The sequence below is a fragment of the Akebia trifoliata genome, chromosome 4 (genome assembly GCF_017979445.1).
Source record: "Akebia trifoliata isolate Shusen 1 chromosome 4, ASM1797944v1, whole genome shotgun sequence".
NCBI classification, from domain to species: Eukaryota; Viridiplantae; Streptophyta; class Magnoliopsida; order Ranunculales; family Lardizabalaceae; genus Akebia; species Akebia trifoliata.
The window spans coordinates 22476909-22493474 of record NC_141378.1 but is presented as its reverse complement, the minus strand read 5'-3'; the positions used below and the strand labels follow the sequence as shown (position 1 = coordinate 22493474).

Genomic DNA, 16566 nt, shown 5'->3' with positions numbered 1-16566 from the left:
TCTTCTCTCCACAATCCACACAGTTTTTGTTTTGGAGTTGTAAGAACGAAAACGTGGAGTCATTTTCACCGACGATTTCTTGACCATTTTCATTAGCGGAGTCATCTTCTCGGTAAGTTTCTTATTCTCACATATCTCTCTCTCTCTCTTGAGGTTGGGGTTTCTTACACAATCTCTCTATCTTCTCATCATGTAGAAAAGTGTTCAGCAATTCAAAACCAACCTAAACCCACTAATTGTTGACCTTCTAATATGGCTTGCCTAGTGGGGGAAAAACAAAAACTCTCTTTACGAAGAGGAAAGAGCATAGAATATTTTTTCGTATTAAAGTCCTAATTTTATACAAAGATGAGGGTTTCTTAGAATAAAATAATTATTGGAGCTATATTTATTTTGAAAGTAAGTTAATTAACCACATTTTTAGAATATCCCAATTCGTATATAAATCACCAAAGAATTAGTAGAAATCTTGGGTGATATTAGCAATAGTTGGTGTGGAATAAAAGCTCTATTTTTTAAAGTTGTTGATAATAAAAAGGTGGTGAACTCGACAATAAAAATGTTGAACTTAAGAATAAAAAATTGTGAATTCTTCACAGAAATGTGATCTAGATATTTTTTTTCATCTATTTGTTTTTTCAATAGTTTCTCGAAATATCCAAAATTCATATATCATTGTTGTGAAATGAAGAGTGAATTAAAAGAAACCCCTCCCATTCTCCATTTGTCATTCATGATGGCAAATGTTGTAAATTATTATCTCAACATTACAAAATATTATAAGAGTCATTTCAAACAATTACAGTAGTGGTTTATAATTATGATTAGGCTCAAATTAAAATCTGAAATCCAAAAACAAGAAAGTAGCAAGAAAAAAACTTCTACTTATTCTTCATGGCTCACTTATTTTCTTTATTTTTAATATGGGTGTAGTAAGTAAAAGTTGGGGTGCTAATATCAGATCTTTAAAAACCTTGGTTAATTACGTTAAAAGTCAGGGAGAAATGGGTCTTTTAAGTGGTCAGTTATTTAGGGCTTTGACACATGGTTAGGGTTTTAGGAGGGAAACCAGAAAAGAGTAACGAGAGCGAAGCCTGAAGATCACGAAATAATCAAAATAACATTATTCCTTTTTATTTATTTTTTTAAATTTTTTACAGTTCTCTATATCTGTAATTCATCAGTTTTTGAATTCAGATCTCTCTTTCTCTCTCTTTCCATAGCTCTATAACCTGCACCTTTCAAGCTTCTAAGACATGGGCAAGGTAGGCAAAAGGCAGAAGAAAGACACCCGAAACCCTAAGAGGCGAACCCGAGATGAGGATTTTGTGGAGGAAAACATGGACGACGAAATCGATGCCTGTAATTTCTTCCATCCATTTGATTTGTGTTCTTCACCTTCACTACTGTGTGTTGTTGTTCTATCCAATTTCACAAAGTTTAAAAACCCTAATTTAATATTTCAGTTTAAAAAAAAACGATGCTTTGTGTTGTTCTTCTTGTGTGATTGCAGTTCATAAACAGAGGGATATAATTCCACTTGATGTTGAAGGCAATCTCGGTGCTTCAGACGAAGATAACGAGCAACCAGTGTTTGATTTTGAGGTCAGTTGTGTAGAAGAGGTGCCTTGTTTGCCTCCGCACATGAGTGCGTGCGAGATTCTGTGTTTGGGTTTGGCCCCCCACGCCGGCGAACTAATTCATGATTTTATACTCCATACAGGATTTTGATGAGGATGAGGATGCCAATGACAATGATGATGATGACGAGATTGGTGATGATGCTCAACTTACTGGTCTTGCTGCAAAAAGTAATAAAAATTGCTAATTTGAACTTCTTATCTTAGTTATTCCGACTGACATTATGAACCTGTAATAATGTTTGGATTTTATATACTTTTAATTTATTCGATGGTTCATATATATCTACTACTGATGATTGTTGAATTTTCTATAGAAATATTGATGGACCCAGTTGAATGATCACATTGTTGACGGGTTTTAGTTGAGAAATCAATCCCCTGTTTGATGAGTCGTTATTGCACAAATATCACAAATATGTAAATGTAGTCATTCATTTAAGATTTTGTTTTTTAGCAAGATAATGACATTGCATTTGTCTGCTACAACATTTTTTTTCTTTTAATGAGGAAGCACATTTTTGCTAGGTCCTTTAATTTTACATAGGCTTTTTTTTTTCAAGGCCTTTTTTAATGAATAAAATGATTTATTAAAAATGATTTCAAGTCCTTTTATCATGTAAAGATAACATGCAAGGACCCCTTTCTCCATAATGCTACTACATTATTCCTGTTTGTGTTGACTTTGGAATCAACTGAATCATATAGGGGGTGTTTGTTTAACGCCGATTTCAGCACTTAATGCTGAATGCAATTCAGCTTCAGCAATTAGCACGTTTGTTTACTCCACATTTTCAGCACTTATTGCTGAAAAATAAGTGAAAAGGATTAAGTGAAGTTGGATCACTTAATTTTTTTGCTGAAGCGGTAAGCACCGGTCTTTTTCAACACGGACAAGTATGCCCTTATACTTGAAATGATATTACCTCTTATGTCTTATGGATAATGATATAAGCACCCAACAAATTAATAAGGCAACCCACACCAATATTATCTCTCTCATCTACGTATTTAAATAATATTAATTCAAATGAAAAAAATAATATTAATTCAAATTAGAGAGAAATTTCCTCTTTCTTTTCTTTTTATTTTTTTTGGAATATTTAATATTTAATATTTAACGAAATATTTATATTTAATATTCTCTCTCTTTAATTTGAATTAAAAAAAATTAAAATTTACTTTTTAAATGATGTGGAGGAGAGAGAATTTGTTCGGCTAGGTTCCCAAAACGAATTTCATTAAATTTAGTATTTTTTTAATAAATAATTTTTATTTATGGATTTTATTAATAATTTCCCCTTAAACATACAACTGTTGAAAATGGTAATATAGTCAATTTATTAGTTTTTAGCATTAAGTAACAAACATATTTATGTGATTACAGCGCTTAATTTGAATCAGTTCAGCACAATTCAGATCGGTAAACAAACAACAATTTCAGCACTTAAATTCAGCGCTTATACAGTTTCAACAATTATAATCATTCAGCACTTATTTGTTCAGTTTAACAAACAGCACCATAGTCTTCTTATTGTATTGTAATGTTGATTATCAAATTTTGAAACTTTAGTTGTTAGTAAGGGTATCCCTTCCTAACATTGTGGATCTATAGGGAGGACAATAGAAAGTACCACTTGCTCAAGTGGGAACTTGTATGTGCGCAAAAAAAAAAAAAATGGAGGTTTGGGGATCAGGGAGAGGGAATAAGGCTCGTTTTGGGGAAGATAGGTGGTGTGGAGGATCACCATTATCATCACAGTTTCCTCCCCTTTAGGCATTGTCTTTGTATAAGTACAAAACGGTGGAAGAGTGTCTGATTCGTAATGGGAGCGAACAAACTTGGGTTTGGGTTCATGAGGAACATCAACGATTGGGAGGTCAATGTAGTGGCAAATCTTTTGGAAACCATTAACTCTAACACACTGTGTTGGTTGAGGAAGATAGAAGAGAATGGAGTGAGAATGAGGAAAGAGTCTTTTCAGAGTGCTCATTTCATAAAGCTTTGTTGCCCTAGTTCAACATTGTATTCCTGGAGGCATCCATTTGGTCACATCTTGTTCCTTCCAAAATATATTTTTCAATGGTTGGCTTTTCTTGATAGAAATCTTACAGTTTTTTAATCTCATCAAAAAAAAAAAAAAAAAATCTTACCTTAGAAAACTTGATATGTGGGGCTTGTCTATGCCAAATTTTTTTATTTCCCCAGTAAGGCAAGCAAAGAGTTAGGAAACTGATTCTTGTCCCCTTGTTTCTAAAACTTGGATTCATTTCCTCCTCCTATTCCAAGTGGAGTGAGTCTTCCAAACATAGTTATGCCATTGTTCCAAGGGTGGGTTACAATGTTTTTTCCAGGGAGAGGAATAGTGAGTATTTCCAAACTCGGTTATGGTCCATCCTCCCTTTTGCACTTTTTGGGGGCTTAGGAAGGGGGAATAGAAGAGCTTGTTATGGAGTTGAGAAATTGCTTCATGAGGTGACCTTGGACATCTTGAGGTTACTTTTTTCCACTGGTGTAAGCTTTCTGCAAGGACTTTGTGTTCAGATGGGAGGAAATGTGCTCCTTGTAATGTGTGTGAGAGTCTGTGTCATGAGTTTGTTTTTCCTCTTCTTTTTTTCTTTGGTCTTTGCACTCTTTGGGGGCTATCTCAGCCTCCTTTTGTTTGATCAATAAATTTATACTTATAAAAAAGAATAGGGACTTGGTCCCCACCATGTCATTGTTATTGAAAGTAGACATGTCCGTGCCTAAGTTAGTCTAGTGATTGCACATACCTAGCTATGTGGATTTGAGTAGATTAAGTTTCCTTAGTTCTTACCAGCTAGTTGTAATTTCTGTTTGATTTTTACGACTTAGATGTGAGTACCTCTTGGTATATAAAATATGAAGTATATACAATGATGTTTGTTCCTTGGTGCGTCATTTTGAAAGCCTCTTAAGGTATAAAATTTGTTTCACTGTGCAAATCCGACCATAGTCCTCATCAAGCCTTATCCTAAAATTTTGGGGGTTGGTTGAATGAATCTCGTTCTTCCATTTCTATCTCAGGCTATTTCTTTGCTTAATTCAAGTTTGTTCATAATATCTTCTATCACAACTTCCATCCATGTCATTTTTGATCTTCATCATGCTCTTTTAGAACCTTCAAGTTGCACATTCCTTCTAACCATTGCAGAGGATGCCCCATTCGACCTTTCCATATTTTTCACTGTAGCCTGCCTGCTACAATACATGGCATGAAAGGAGTGAATTTGCATTTTTTGATATCATTTCCCAAAGAATGCATTGTTGAGACTTACTGAATGTCTCCTCTTATATACTGTCCTTGATAACCTTACGGTAACTCTTTCGTTGTCAACATCAATGGTTTCTGATGATTAGTAGTATCAAATCTCAAGTCTCTAGCTTCATGGAAAGCATTTTTTCACTGTAATAATTAATTGCATTTGTATCTCCAGTTGCAAGGCAACAGAAGTTTTTACAACAAAAGATCGGTGGAGTCGAGGATGACATGCATGAAGAGGCTGAGGAGGAAGAAGAAAAAAAATCCGTATGGGGTAGAAGGAAGGACTTGTATTATAGTGCTGAAAATGTTGATTATGAGGTACGAGATTTAATAGTTTTCAGGTTGATTCTAATAGATTTTGTTCTTTCGTTTATGTAACATACATAGAACGAAACCAAAGTTCTATTTTTTCTACTTTATTATTGGTTGTAACAAACTGATGTTTTAGTTTATAATGTATGTATGTTATCGCTTCGTCGTTTAACTTTAACTGATTATTCTGTTGAAATTCAAAGCTACAATCAAGTGATGAGGACCTCCCTGCAGAGGAGGAGGCAGAGGTGCTAAGATTGCAAAGGGAAAAGGCAAAATCTCTTTCAATGGAAGATTTTGGACTGGAGGATATTGACCACGATGAAAGTGGTTCTGATAGGGAGCGGACCCTAGAGGTAATTGTTACACATCATCCATTTACTTCTACATTGTTCAAAATGATATTTGCCCCGTGATAAGTGATTCCTTTTATTTTATCTCAATAAATGAATGAAAAATTAGAAAACTTATCAAGAAGCTTACTAATAATAAATCAGACCTTTATTCACTGATGATAGTGATTCATATTTCCCCCTCTTTTTTAGGATCTTTTGCCAAAAGTGAAAGCTCGGTCAAAACCCCATGCAGTTGAAGATACTGAAGATGACACAGGCACAGCTTACGAGGAGGTTAAGAAAGACCTGAATGCTTTGTCTAGGGAGGAGCAAATGGAAGTTGTATATAGGTAAGATTTTATATTGTATCGTCGTAATATTTTAACTATTAAATTTATTATGGAGTTCCTTTGATCACCATATGAATGCTGTGACAATCTCGAGGGGAAAACTCTGAATTATAAAGTCGATCCTTTAGTCCTGGTTAGTGCTTAATAAGTCATTCCTAACTGGCAGATTCTCTAAGGGCAATGATTAGAACTCTGCAACATCTGTGTGATATTTCCCGAAAACCTCTTACTCGTTTATCTGAACAACTTCTTCCTTTACCACTGCTTCCTAGGATTAAATTTCCATAAAGAAGTTCAATGATTTGCTCTCATGATGCCAAGATGAAATATAAAGTCTTATATTAGTGATTGACTAGCCAATTACATCTTTAAAAATGCTGGAAAGCTTGTTTGTTGATTGTCTAACTTGTAGTTTCAGATTTTTGGACTCTAGAGTTATTTTTTTAACATACCTATTGAAATTAGGATGTGATAATATATTTGTCCTTCTACGTCATTCAAAAAATTCCATACATCTATGATCAAGGTTATCAAAAGCTTTAGGCGTGCCTTGGCAATGGGCAGTCGCCTTGCCTAGGCTCACCTTTTGATTGGTTAAGCTTTTTTGTTCTTGAAAATATACATACCTGATTCTTTTATATTTTATTATAGTTTGATATAATGTTATTGAAAAGAAACATGTTGCATATTATTTTAACTATGAATTCTTCTTTTGTATGGAGTTTAGCCTTTTAAAAACTTACTTGTCCTTCATTTTGAAGATTAAATAGTAAAGGTTGAAATTGTGGGAATCTTGAAATTTTTTTTGAGTGCATGTTATTGTAGAAACAAATGAAATTGGGTAGATTTGGATGGAGGTTATTTATTTATTTGGAAAAAAACGATACACAGTCAAAGATAAGGCCTCACAACGCAATGCCACTCCTAGAGCTTGATAACACTGTTTATGATTTCTTTCGTTATCTTATTTATTCTATTATACAGTTCTGCTCCAGAGCTAGTCGGCTTGCTATCAGAACTGAATGATGCTCTTGATCAACTTGAAAGCAAAGTTAATCCACTTCTAAGCAAGGTACTTCTCTCCCTTTTATTAAGGGTCATTTCCTTGTATGTGAAATTATTAATTGAGGAAGTCTTAGATCAGGATGCTGTCCCCATTCGAACTGCCTACGATGTATGGTTCAACCACGTGCACAGGTTGGAATGTACCGATATATCCATCACATCTAATAATGCCCAAAGGAAAAAAAAATAGAGAGCTTTTATTGCCACACCAAATTTTGCTAACGCCACGCACAAGATTTGTGCTAATTCCTTGGCGATTTAAATATGAATTGGGTTTGTGTTAGCAAAAGTTAATCATTTGATCCGTCAGATTCCTTTGGGTTGTGAGAAAATAATCAAAGTTGAGGAAAGTATGGATCAGAAGGCTACTTGATTTTCGGCCCAATTCTCCTAAGTAGGACCCATTATATGGTGTGATCCAACTCTTCTGGACCTTAGTCTGGACAAAGATAGGTATCCTAGCCTGGTCTTCCTTCATTTACCATTGTCATTTACAGTTACTATATACATAATCCCTTTATGAGGCTCTGCATTCTGTTGGTGTTCATCTTTGGTAAATATTCTCTGCTTTGTGAAGGTAAAAGAGCAAAACACTACCAAGGGAGGGATGCATTATTTGAAGGTGAAGCAGCTTCTTTTGTTGTCTTATTGCCAAGCTATCAGCTTTTATCTTCTTCTCAAATCAGAAGGGCACCCAGTTCGTGATCATCCAGTCATAGGTCGTCTGGTTGAGATCAAGAACATGTTGGACAAGGTCCTCATCTCTATCTAAAATATATTTGTGATGTTTTGTTTTAATTATCTGTGGGAATTAAGGTGGGTATACAATTTTGTAGTCTTTCCTCTGTAAGAATATAATAGGTTATTCTGTAGGGATTGGAAACCTTTTAACTTGCAGTTTTTAAACCATGTCCTGGATTCAAAACCGTCTTTCAAAAAGAGAATAATGAAATATCTCATCATTTTCTTATGATTACAAAACTGGGTATATAAATTTGATGCAATTCTTATTCATTTAGGAATAAGTTGCATTATATCACCTTATTATCATTTTAATAGCCTATTATTGGATTTTTTTTTGTGGTTGAGATGTTTGTGATATATATATATGAGTCGTACTGGAGTGACCTCAAGCTGGAACCTCATATGGCACTTCTTGACATGAAAGTGGATAGGGACCATAGATGCTTTTTCACTCGTATCTTGATGAAAGGCATCTATGGTTCCCATACACTTTCACGTCAAGACATGCGATATGAGGTTCCAGCCTGAGGTCACTTCATCATATATATATGGGGAGTGTTTCGCTGACAATCTTAGGATAACAAAACGGAGTCAACTTTTTTCCTATTTGGGTTAGAAATTTTGGATTGAGCCGATGTTTTGTGAGGATGATCTCCATGGTGAGGAGATGACCATCACCAAAAACCAGACCAATCTAAAACTTCTAACCCCATCAAAATTATTTTAGAATTATGAACCGTCGATTTTTTACCGAAAATTTGTAAACCACTTTTGATGGACTTAGAAGTTTCAGATTGGGCTTTTGATGAAGGATGATCTCCTCACCGTAGAGATCATCCTCACAAAAAATCAGCCCAATCCGAAACTTTTAAGCTATATAGGACAAATTTTGTCAGCCAACGTTGTCATCCTAAGATTGTCAGCCGAACGCTCCCCTATATATATATATATATGGGGCTATAACACAGTAAAATATTCTTAAATTCTTAATTCAATACATGTGCTCATAAACTTTTTTTATTGCCAAATTATATAGAGAAGAGCTTTCCGTAAAATACTTGAACGGTTGCTGTTTAGCAATTTCGAGCATCTTCACCAGACTCTTAAACTCCGTTGCTTCTTTATTTTTATTTTTTTGATCGGTAAGGGTCATTTCATTAAGGTGGTCGAGAAGACCGACGAAAAGAAACAATACAAAACAAGAGATACAAAAGTCAAATATTCACATTGTTACAAACTTGATCCCATCTAACCACAAGGTTTCCAAAAGACACTCCCCTAAACTCCTTAAATACTTTACACCAAAAGAATATCAATCCCCCAAGATTAGCAATATAATGTTTTCTTCTGAGTCACATATTCCTTCAAAAGTACGTTTATTTCGCTCCAACTAAATACCCCAACATATTGCGAATGGGGTGATTCTCCACAAAATTCTTTTAGCATCCCGAAACGGCCTCCCCCATGAACCCCAAGACTCGAACGTATTGATGACCAAACTTGGCATAAAACTCACCACTCCAAAGAGCCGAAGAAAGTGATTCCATATCTTGTTTGCCTCAATGCAATGAATCAAGACGTGGCGTGTGGTTTCCTCTCCTAAGGCATAGATGACAAATGTTTGGGCCCATTACCCCCCGTCTCATGCATTGGTCCATAGTTAAAATTCTTCCCAAGGGTGCACACCAAGCAAAAAAAGTCACTCTTGAGGGTATCCTTGCCTTCCAAATCGAAGACGCCGGAAAAGTTTGCACATTAGAGTCTACTAGATGAGAATAGAAAGAGGAGACAGTGAACACCCCTTCCTTTCCACCCAGCCACACTCTAAAGTCTTCCACTTCGGTCCACAACTCCTTCCCTTCCAAGCTATCGAGTAATGGAAGCACTAAATCGACCTCCTAATCGTTCAGGTTTCTTCTGAATCCAAAGTTTCATGCCCACCCGTCTCCATCCCTCAAATTAAAAAAGGCCACCGGTCACCCTTTTTTACTAGACAACCCATAAAGCTCTGGAAATCTAGTTGCTAAGGGCATATCCAAGCACCAAGTGTCTTAGCAAAATTTAGTTTGGTGTCCATTTCCAACCTTCATTTTGACATAGTTATGAAAAGTCGATAGATGAGACATTTTTCCTTTCCAAAGTATGCAACCAAAAGGGGCTCGATTCGGCTTGCTATCCCAACTCCCTTCTTCCACTCAGAATTTTAAGGCAATCACCTTCCTCCATAGGCTGTTCTCCTCCCTCCCAAATTGCCATAGCCACTTTCCTAGCAGAGCAGTGTTCATTGGCCCCAATTTGTTGATGCCCAACCCCCTACTTCTTTTGGCATGCAAATCTTCTTCCAGTTGACAACATAGAACTTTTTCTTCCCCTCTTTGTCATGCCATAAGAAATTACGAAACACTCTCTCTAACCTCTTCTCCACATTTCTTGGGATCTGAAACAAAGACAACTAACAGATAGGAATGGTTGCTAATGAGCTTTTAATTAAGGTTGCTTTGTCTTCCACGAAGCCAGCTTCCTTTCGACTTTTTCTATAACAGGATCCCATACTGTCTTGCTCCTAGCTAGGACGCCTAACAACAGCCCCAAATGGTTAGTCGGAAGTGTCCCCACTGATCACCCAAGAGTGGCACTCAATGCACATTACCGACCATGAATACCTTAATTTTACGGAAGTTAATGGCTAGACCCGGGACTACCTCAAACCCACAAAGAACCTCACTTAGGATGCCCAACTGTCTATGCGAATTTTCTGTAAACACCAGTAAGTCATCTGCAAATTGGAGGTGTGAGACTTGAGGGCATCTCCGACCCATTGAAAAACCTTGCATATCCCCGTTTGAGGTTGCCTTAGCAATCATCCTGCCGAGTGCCTCTTCTACGATGAGAAAGAGAAAAAAAAGAAAGTGGATCGCCCTGTCTTAGGCCTCTCGAGCTTTTGAAGAAACCATTGGGGGGGCCATTTACTGGTATGGAAAAGGAAGCCGTTGGGACGCATCTCATAACCCAGCGAATCCACATCCTTTCGAAGCCTAGTTGCCCCATCATATATCGAAGGAAGCTCCAACTAACATGATCATAGGCTTTCTCTAGGTCTATTTTGCACACCACTCCTGGCTTGCCAGATTTCACCCTTGAGTCTATGCACTCGTTGGTTGTTAGAACATCGACCCCACCCAACACACACTTCAATCTCTTTGCAAGTAACTTCGAAATGATTTATAGGTGCACCCAACCAAACTAATCGGTCTCAAGTCTGCAATGTACTCCGCCCCATGAGTCTTTGGGATGAGCGCTATGAAGGAGCAATTAGAGCCTATATCCAAGAACCCTCGTGATAAAATTCTGACACCACTTGCATTAAATTCCCTTTCACAATTTCCTAGCATTCTTTAAAGGAACCCATTGAGAACCCGTCTAGCCCCGGCGCTTTGTCACTACTCATGGCGGTAATAGCACGGTGGAGTCCTTAGAAGGTCTTCCAAGAATGTTTTCTGGGCTATGATGATCGCATCGAACTGTAGTCCATCCAGATTAGGCCATACGCTATAGGTTTCCGTTTATAATTTCTTGTAAAATTCCACCACTCAACTAGCCACCTCGTCATCCCCTTCCTTCCTAACCCCGTCAATCTTTAGCTTAGAGATGTGGTTGTCTCTATTGTGAGCATTATCCATCCGATGGAATTTTTTTTTGTTGTTATCACCTTCCTTGAGCCATTTCACTCTCGACTTTCACCGCCAACTCACTTCTTCCATGGTCGCTATCCTTTGAAAATTTTCTTTCAAATCCACTCTTTTGTAGCACTTTTCCGCATAAAGCGACCCATCTTTCTCCTCCCTATAAAGAGCCTCGATCTCCAATAATATCACCTTTTTAATCTCCACCCTACCAAAAGTCTCCACATTCCACTTTTTTAACCTTTCTTTGATTTCTTTGAGTTTCATCCGGAGTACAATCCCGGGCCTCCCTTGAACATTGAGGTCATTCCACCAACCATGGATACGATCTTTAAACCCTGTTTGAAGTAACCACATGTTCTTGAACTGAAAAGGAGTCGGGTCCCTCCTCACTGCCCCTACTCGAAGACAAATGGGGCAATGGTCCGAGGCTGGATTTGGTACCGTTTCTTGCACCAAAGAGTTGAAATGTTCCTTCCAGTTTTCAGAAATTAAGAATCTGTCCAACCGGTTAAGAATTACCCTATCCTGGTTGTTTGACCAGGTGAACTGGTTTCCTTGGAGAGGAAGATCAATGAGCTCATTTCTACTCACAAACTCTCTGAACTTCCACATCCTTGAAGTTACTCTCGACTCTCTAAATTTCTCGAAGGAGAACTGGGTCACATTAAAGTCGCCCCCCAAACACCATGATTTGTCCCAATAATTGTGTACATCGTCAAGTTCCTCCCAAAAATTGTCGCCGCTTTGAGTTTAGGTTTGGTCCATACACTAGTGAAAATCCATTTTACCTCATCGCTAACGCAACGGCACAGGATGGACACCGTGAAGGCCCCAACCAGCACATCATCAACTTCAATGTCATGTTTATCCCACATGAATAACACACCACCTGCTGTCCCTATTGCGGGAAGTTCGGCCCAACTGACATTCTGAATTCCCCACAATTCCTTTACTGTTTTCTCATGCACTTGTTGCAGTTTAGTTTCCTATAGAGTCACTATGTGAGCTTTGACAGCCCTCACCATAGTCTTAACCATTGCTCTCTTTCTTATAGTGTTCAGTCCCCTGACATTCCAAGACATTATTTTCATCGACATTAAAACCGCAGCCAATACCATCCTTATGTCAAAGCTTAAGGACCTCCAGCCAATACCATTCTTACCCTCTGGACAAATAACCAAACTCGACCGCGCATGAGCGAAGAACTGTTGTATTTTCACAAACCTCCCAAAGCGATTTCGATCCTTCCTGAGGATTAGCGTATGCCCTACCCTGGAGAATTTCGATTGTATACTTCTAGAGGTGACTTTGGCAATACCAAGCTGTTCGCAGACCCAAGCTATTTCATCCTCCCCTAGGATAATGCGCGCACCTACCTTCCTACCGAGTTCCACAACTTTGATCCCTCTTTAGAAGTAAATGTTAAAATAAAGAGGGGGGTTCCACTCCAAGACTAGTTATTTTAATGTTAGAAAATGAAAAACACTTTTCTTACGTAGTAAGATTTCAAATCATAACTAAGGGTCATTGGGCCCACATAGATTATCACATTGGCAATCCAACACATCTTTCTAGAATTCATGGAAAAACTCCTATCAAAATTTTATTTTAAAAAAAAAGTTTTTGAGCTGATCCAAGGTGTTGAAAATGGATGGTTACTAAGTCTCAAAACTTAAAATTAAGATTTAACAGAGAAAAATAGTGTTATTTATTTATTTATTTACTTATTTTCAAAATTCTTAGAATTTCATTCTCTACAAGCCTATGACATCGGATCATGTTTTTTGATGCCAAAATGTGAGCTCACGACACTTAGTAGGATTAAGTAGGTTTTAACAAATATAAAATATTAACAGTAAAGAAAGATTTGTTGAGCTTCTTGGAGCAATCAACAAATTTTAGGCTAGCTAAAATAACATTTGTCACTTTTTGACAAAAGATGCTCTTTACTTTAAAGAGCATTGTTGGAGACGCTCCTAGGTATGCTATGTTATTGAATTCAATAGAATCCACATGTTCTTCAGAAGGATATTGTTGAATTTAGAATGGAATGGTGGGAAAAATATTAGGAATGATATGCTTCACTTTTGTCCGTTTTTCTTTTGTTTCTTCTCACAATAGTGGGAAAAATATTAGGAGTGATATGCTTCACTTTTGTCTGTTTTTCTTTTCTTTCTTCTCAAATATTAGTAAGTTAATTGTTTATCAGAAGAGAAAAAAGAAAGAAAATATAACTGTAATATATTTTGATAACATGGTCATATCTGATCTATGCAATAAATCTGAAAATATGACCGATTTTTTTTGCAAGAAATCTATGGTAGAATAATAAATAATTGTTGCTGACAAGATTTGAAAACATATCTCGCAGAAATACCTGCATTCCCACTTTCAGTTTCGCGGGTTCATTCATAATTCATTTCTCTACCGGGAAACTATGGTTGCTTACTATTGAAAGATGGAGTTTGATATCCCTTTCAACTTGAAAATTTCTGACACATGGTTCAACTGACAGATGAAACAGCTTGACGAGAGTCTTCCTTCAGAAATCGAAGAAATTCTTAACCAGGATCATGGGATGGAATCCGAAGCCAATCAGGTCAAAGAAAGTGTTGCATTAGCATCTGCACCTGTTAGCACAGATCGTGAACCCTCTTCTATTACACTCAAGTCACGTAAAGCCACATTGGTAGTTATCTGTCTTAATCTTGTCTGTCAATAATTTTTGTATGAGTTTATTTATTCTTTGAAATAATTGTTCTGTGCTGATACCTTGAAAAATAACTGATAAAGATGCAGCCTGATGAAACAGCTGAGTTGCTAAAGGTGGGCTTGTCTAAGGGTTCTGAAAATAAAAAAGAGAAACACAAGCGTCAGGTCAAGCATAAACTCTTTATTCTTATTTGCTCTGTTTTTTACCATTGCTGCATATATTTTGTATTGCACCCATTGTTAATATTGAATTTAAAAATATTGCAGGCTGATCAAGTTGGCCAACGAAGCATGGAAATGTTGAAAGTGAGAGCAAATCTTGAAGAAAAATTGAAGCAGAAGGGCATATTTAGCTCCATATTACAGAAGCCGGATAGAACTCAAAAACATCTTGTGCAACCAGTAAACAGGTACAAGTCTTGTATGGATACACCCAAAATATATGTTTATTATGTAATGCTGAGAGGACGCTAATTCATGTAATTTATAATTGGGCAGACAGTTCGAAACATTTGATGATTTTGGTGATGAGGTTATTATAGACGAGGGAGGCACTTATAGCTCCAATAATGGTCTTGCAAGTTCATTGCGATTAAGTAAACTACCACAACTTGTTACAACAAAAGTTAATAAATCAAAGGTATTGATCTTGATCAGAATTTTCTTTTAATATTACTTCTAGAGGTTATTTGTTGGATTTGTTTGGGATACTTGTTTGATTTCTTTCATAGGTATTTGATATTCTTTTTGTGGATAGGGCTCTTTATACGTTTGTCCAGATTTTTGGATAATTTGATTTTCTTGTTTATAAAAAGAAAGATTATACTTTTCAAACATTTTCTTCTGTTCAAGGTTATTTCCGGTGACGATGATTTGCCTAAGAGGGATGATATTGGAGAAAGACGGAGAAAGCATGAGCTTCGGGTTCTATCAAAAGCTGGAGTTGAGCCCATTGATGAGGTCGGTGATGAATTTGAAACTCTACGAGGTATAGGGGCTGAACCAATGAATGCAGATGTTGATGAGGATGGGGGAACAGAAGAATCAGAAGATGAATTTTATAAACAAGTGAAACTACAAAGAGCTGCAAAATTATCTGCAAAAGCAGAGTTGTATTCAAGGTTTGTTTCCCTGGGATCATGACATGGTTGAAGTCTATGATTGCGTAGAAAACATTTTCTCTAGAAAATCAATTTCTCAAGAAAATGGTATTGAGAAAATAGATTTCTTATGCTTGTTTTATTTATGCAGAACACCCGTGGTCCCATCTGTGACGGAAACCGAGGTGGTAGATGGGAAACGACTTATTACTTATCAGGTCAGTACAAATCATCTTTACCAAATAGGGCATCTTGTTGGGGATGACCCATAACTGATCCGATATGTGGCGCCCATTATATGCTCCATTTACATTCAATGTGTAACGATCTCATTTTGATGTTTTCAATTCCTATGACACCAGATTGAGAAAAATAGAGGGCTAACTCGTGCTCGGAAGAAGCTTACCAAGAATCCAAGAAAGAAATACAAGGTAATTTTACAGCAAATTTCTGAGATTCCAATGGATCAAATCAATGCCCATGACATTATCTACTCACTTTCTATTTTTGGATGTTATTTCAGTTGAAGCACCAGAAGGCTGTGGTGCGTCGTAAAGGGCAGGTGCGGGAGGTCAAGAGGCCTAGTGGTCCATATGGTGGAGAAGTTTCTGGAATCAACGCTGGAATCAGCCGTAGCATCAGATTCAAAAGCTAGATCCCCTGGGGATCACGGTCCCCTTATATTTATGAACCAGCTTTTTTATTTTTATTTTTATACCTATGTTGTTGATGGAAATCCGCCTCAGTTAATTTTTTAGATTCCAAAAGTGCTCGTCTGCTATGGGAAAGGATGGTTGGATGTACTAAAATGAAAAAAATCTGCCGAGAGGTCCGTCCAGGTTTTATTCTATGCTGGTCGAATCGAAATAGTGTTTGGTTTTAAGAAGCAGTTTTTTGGATTGGATTGGTGGAGTGGCCAAGTGAATACCTTCGAATTTGGGTCTAAGCAATTGGACTTGCAGATAAGATACTACAAAATCTGAAACATTTGAATTCTAAAAAATAATTTTTGTTTTTATGTAGATTTGAACATTTGAATTATTAAAAATTATTTGTAAGTAACAAAAGAAAAGAAAAAAATCAGCAGCAATTCAAGCCATTTTCTTACTCGCTCAGAGGTAAATAATATTTTGTATCACAACTGTAATGTAGTCAATTATGATTCTCGATTAAAAAGAAATAATTATTTCTAAAAGATAATGTAGTCAATTGAGATTATGGATTCTAAAAATTAAATTTTATTATTGATTTTAATAATGAAAAAAATGCTCTCACTTTCAAATATGAAAAAGGAGCAAAAGATTCAATCAATCAAACCCCAATACTTTGGGATAA

At 36.7% G+C, this 16566-nt stretch overlaps 1 protein-coding gene across 2 annotated transcripts; it reads left to right on the top strand.

Moving 5' to 3' along the window:
* The first annotated feature begins 1047 nt into the window (after window positions 1-1047).
* On the top strand, window positions 1048-16069 carry EMB2777 (Sas10/U3 ribonucleoprotein (Utp) family protein). 2 transcript variants are annotated; one of them, XM_086440507.1, is made up of 16 exons: window positions 1048-1362; window positions 1514-1605; window positions 1724-1811; window positions 5100-5245; window positions 5443-5595; window positions 5785-5924; window positions 6909-6996; window positions 7567-7743; window positions 13935-14108; window positions 14219-14296; window positions 14399-14541; window positions 14630-14771; window positions 14984-15252; window positions 15383-15449; window positions 15594-15662; window positions 15755-16069. In XM_086440507.1, the coding sequence occupies exons 1-16, from the start codon at window positions 1257-1259 to the stop codon at window positions 15884-15886; spliced, it is 2064 nt and encodes a 687-aa protein (XP_086296633.1). In that variant the 5' UTR covers window positions 1048-1256; the 3' UTR covers window positions 15887-16069. The 2 variants fall into 2 exon arrangements, with proteins under 2 accessions (XP_086296633.1, XP_086296632.1); XM_086440506.1 differs by having other exon boundaries at window positions 14213-14296.
* The last annotated feature ends 497 nt before the right edge of the window (window positions 16070-16566 follow it).

Excerpts from the sequence above, each read along its gene's own strand:
- EMB2777 (XM_086440506.1), top strand. The coding sequence starts at position 1,257 with ATGGGCAAGGTAGGCAAAAGGCAGAAGAAAGACACCCGAAACCCTAAG. Across the intron at positions 6,997-7,566 it reads TTAATCCACTTCTAAGCAAG|GTAAAAGAGCAAAACACTAC; the intron begins GTACTTCTCTCC and ends TGCTTTGTGAAG. Across the intron at positions 14,542-14,629 it reads CTTGTGCAACCAGTAAACAG|ACAGTTCGAAACATTTGATG; the intron begins GTACAAGTCTTG and ends ATAATTGGGCAG.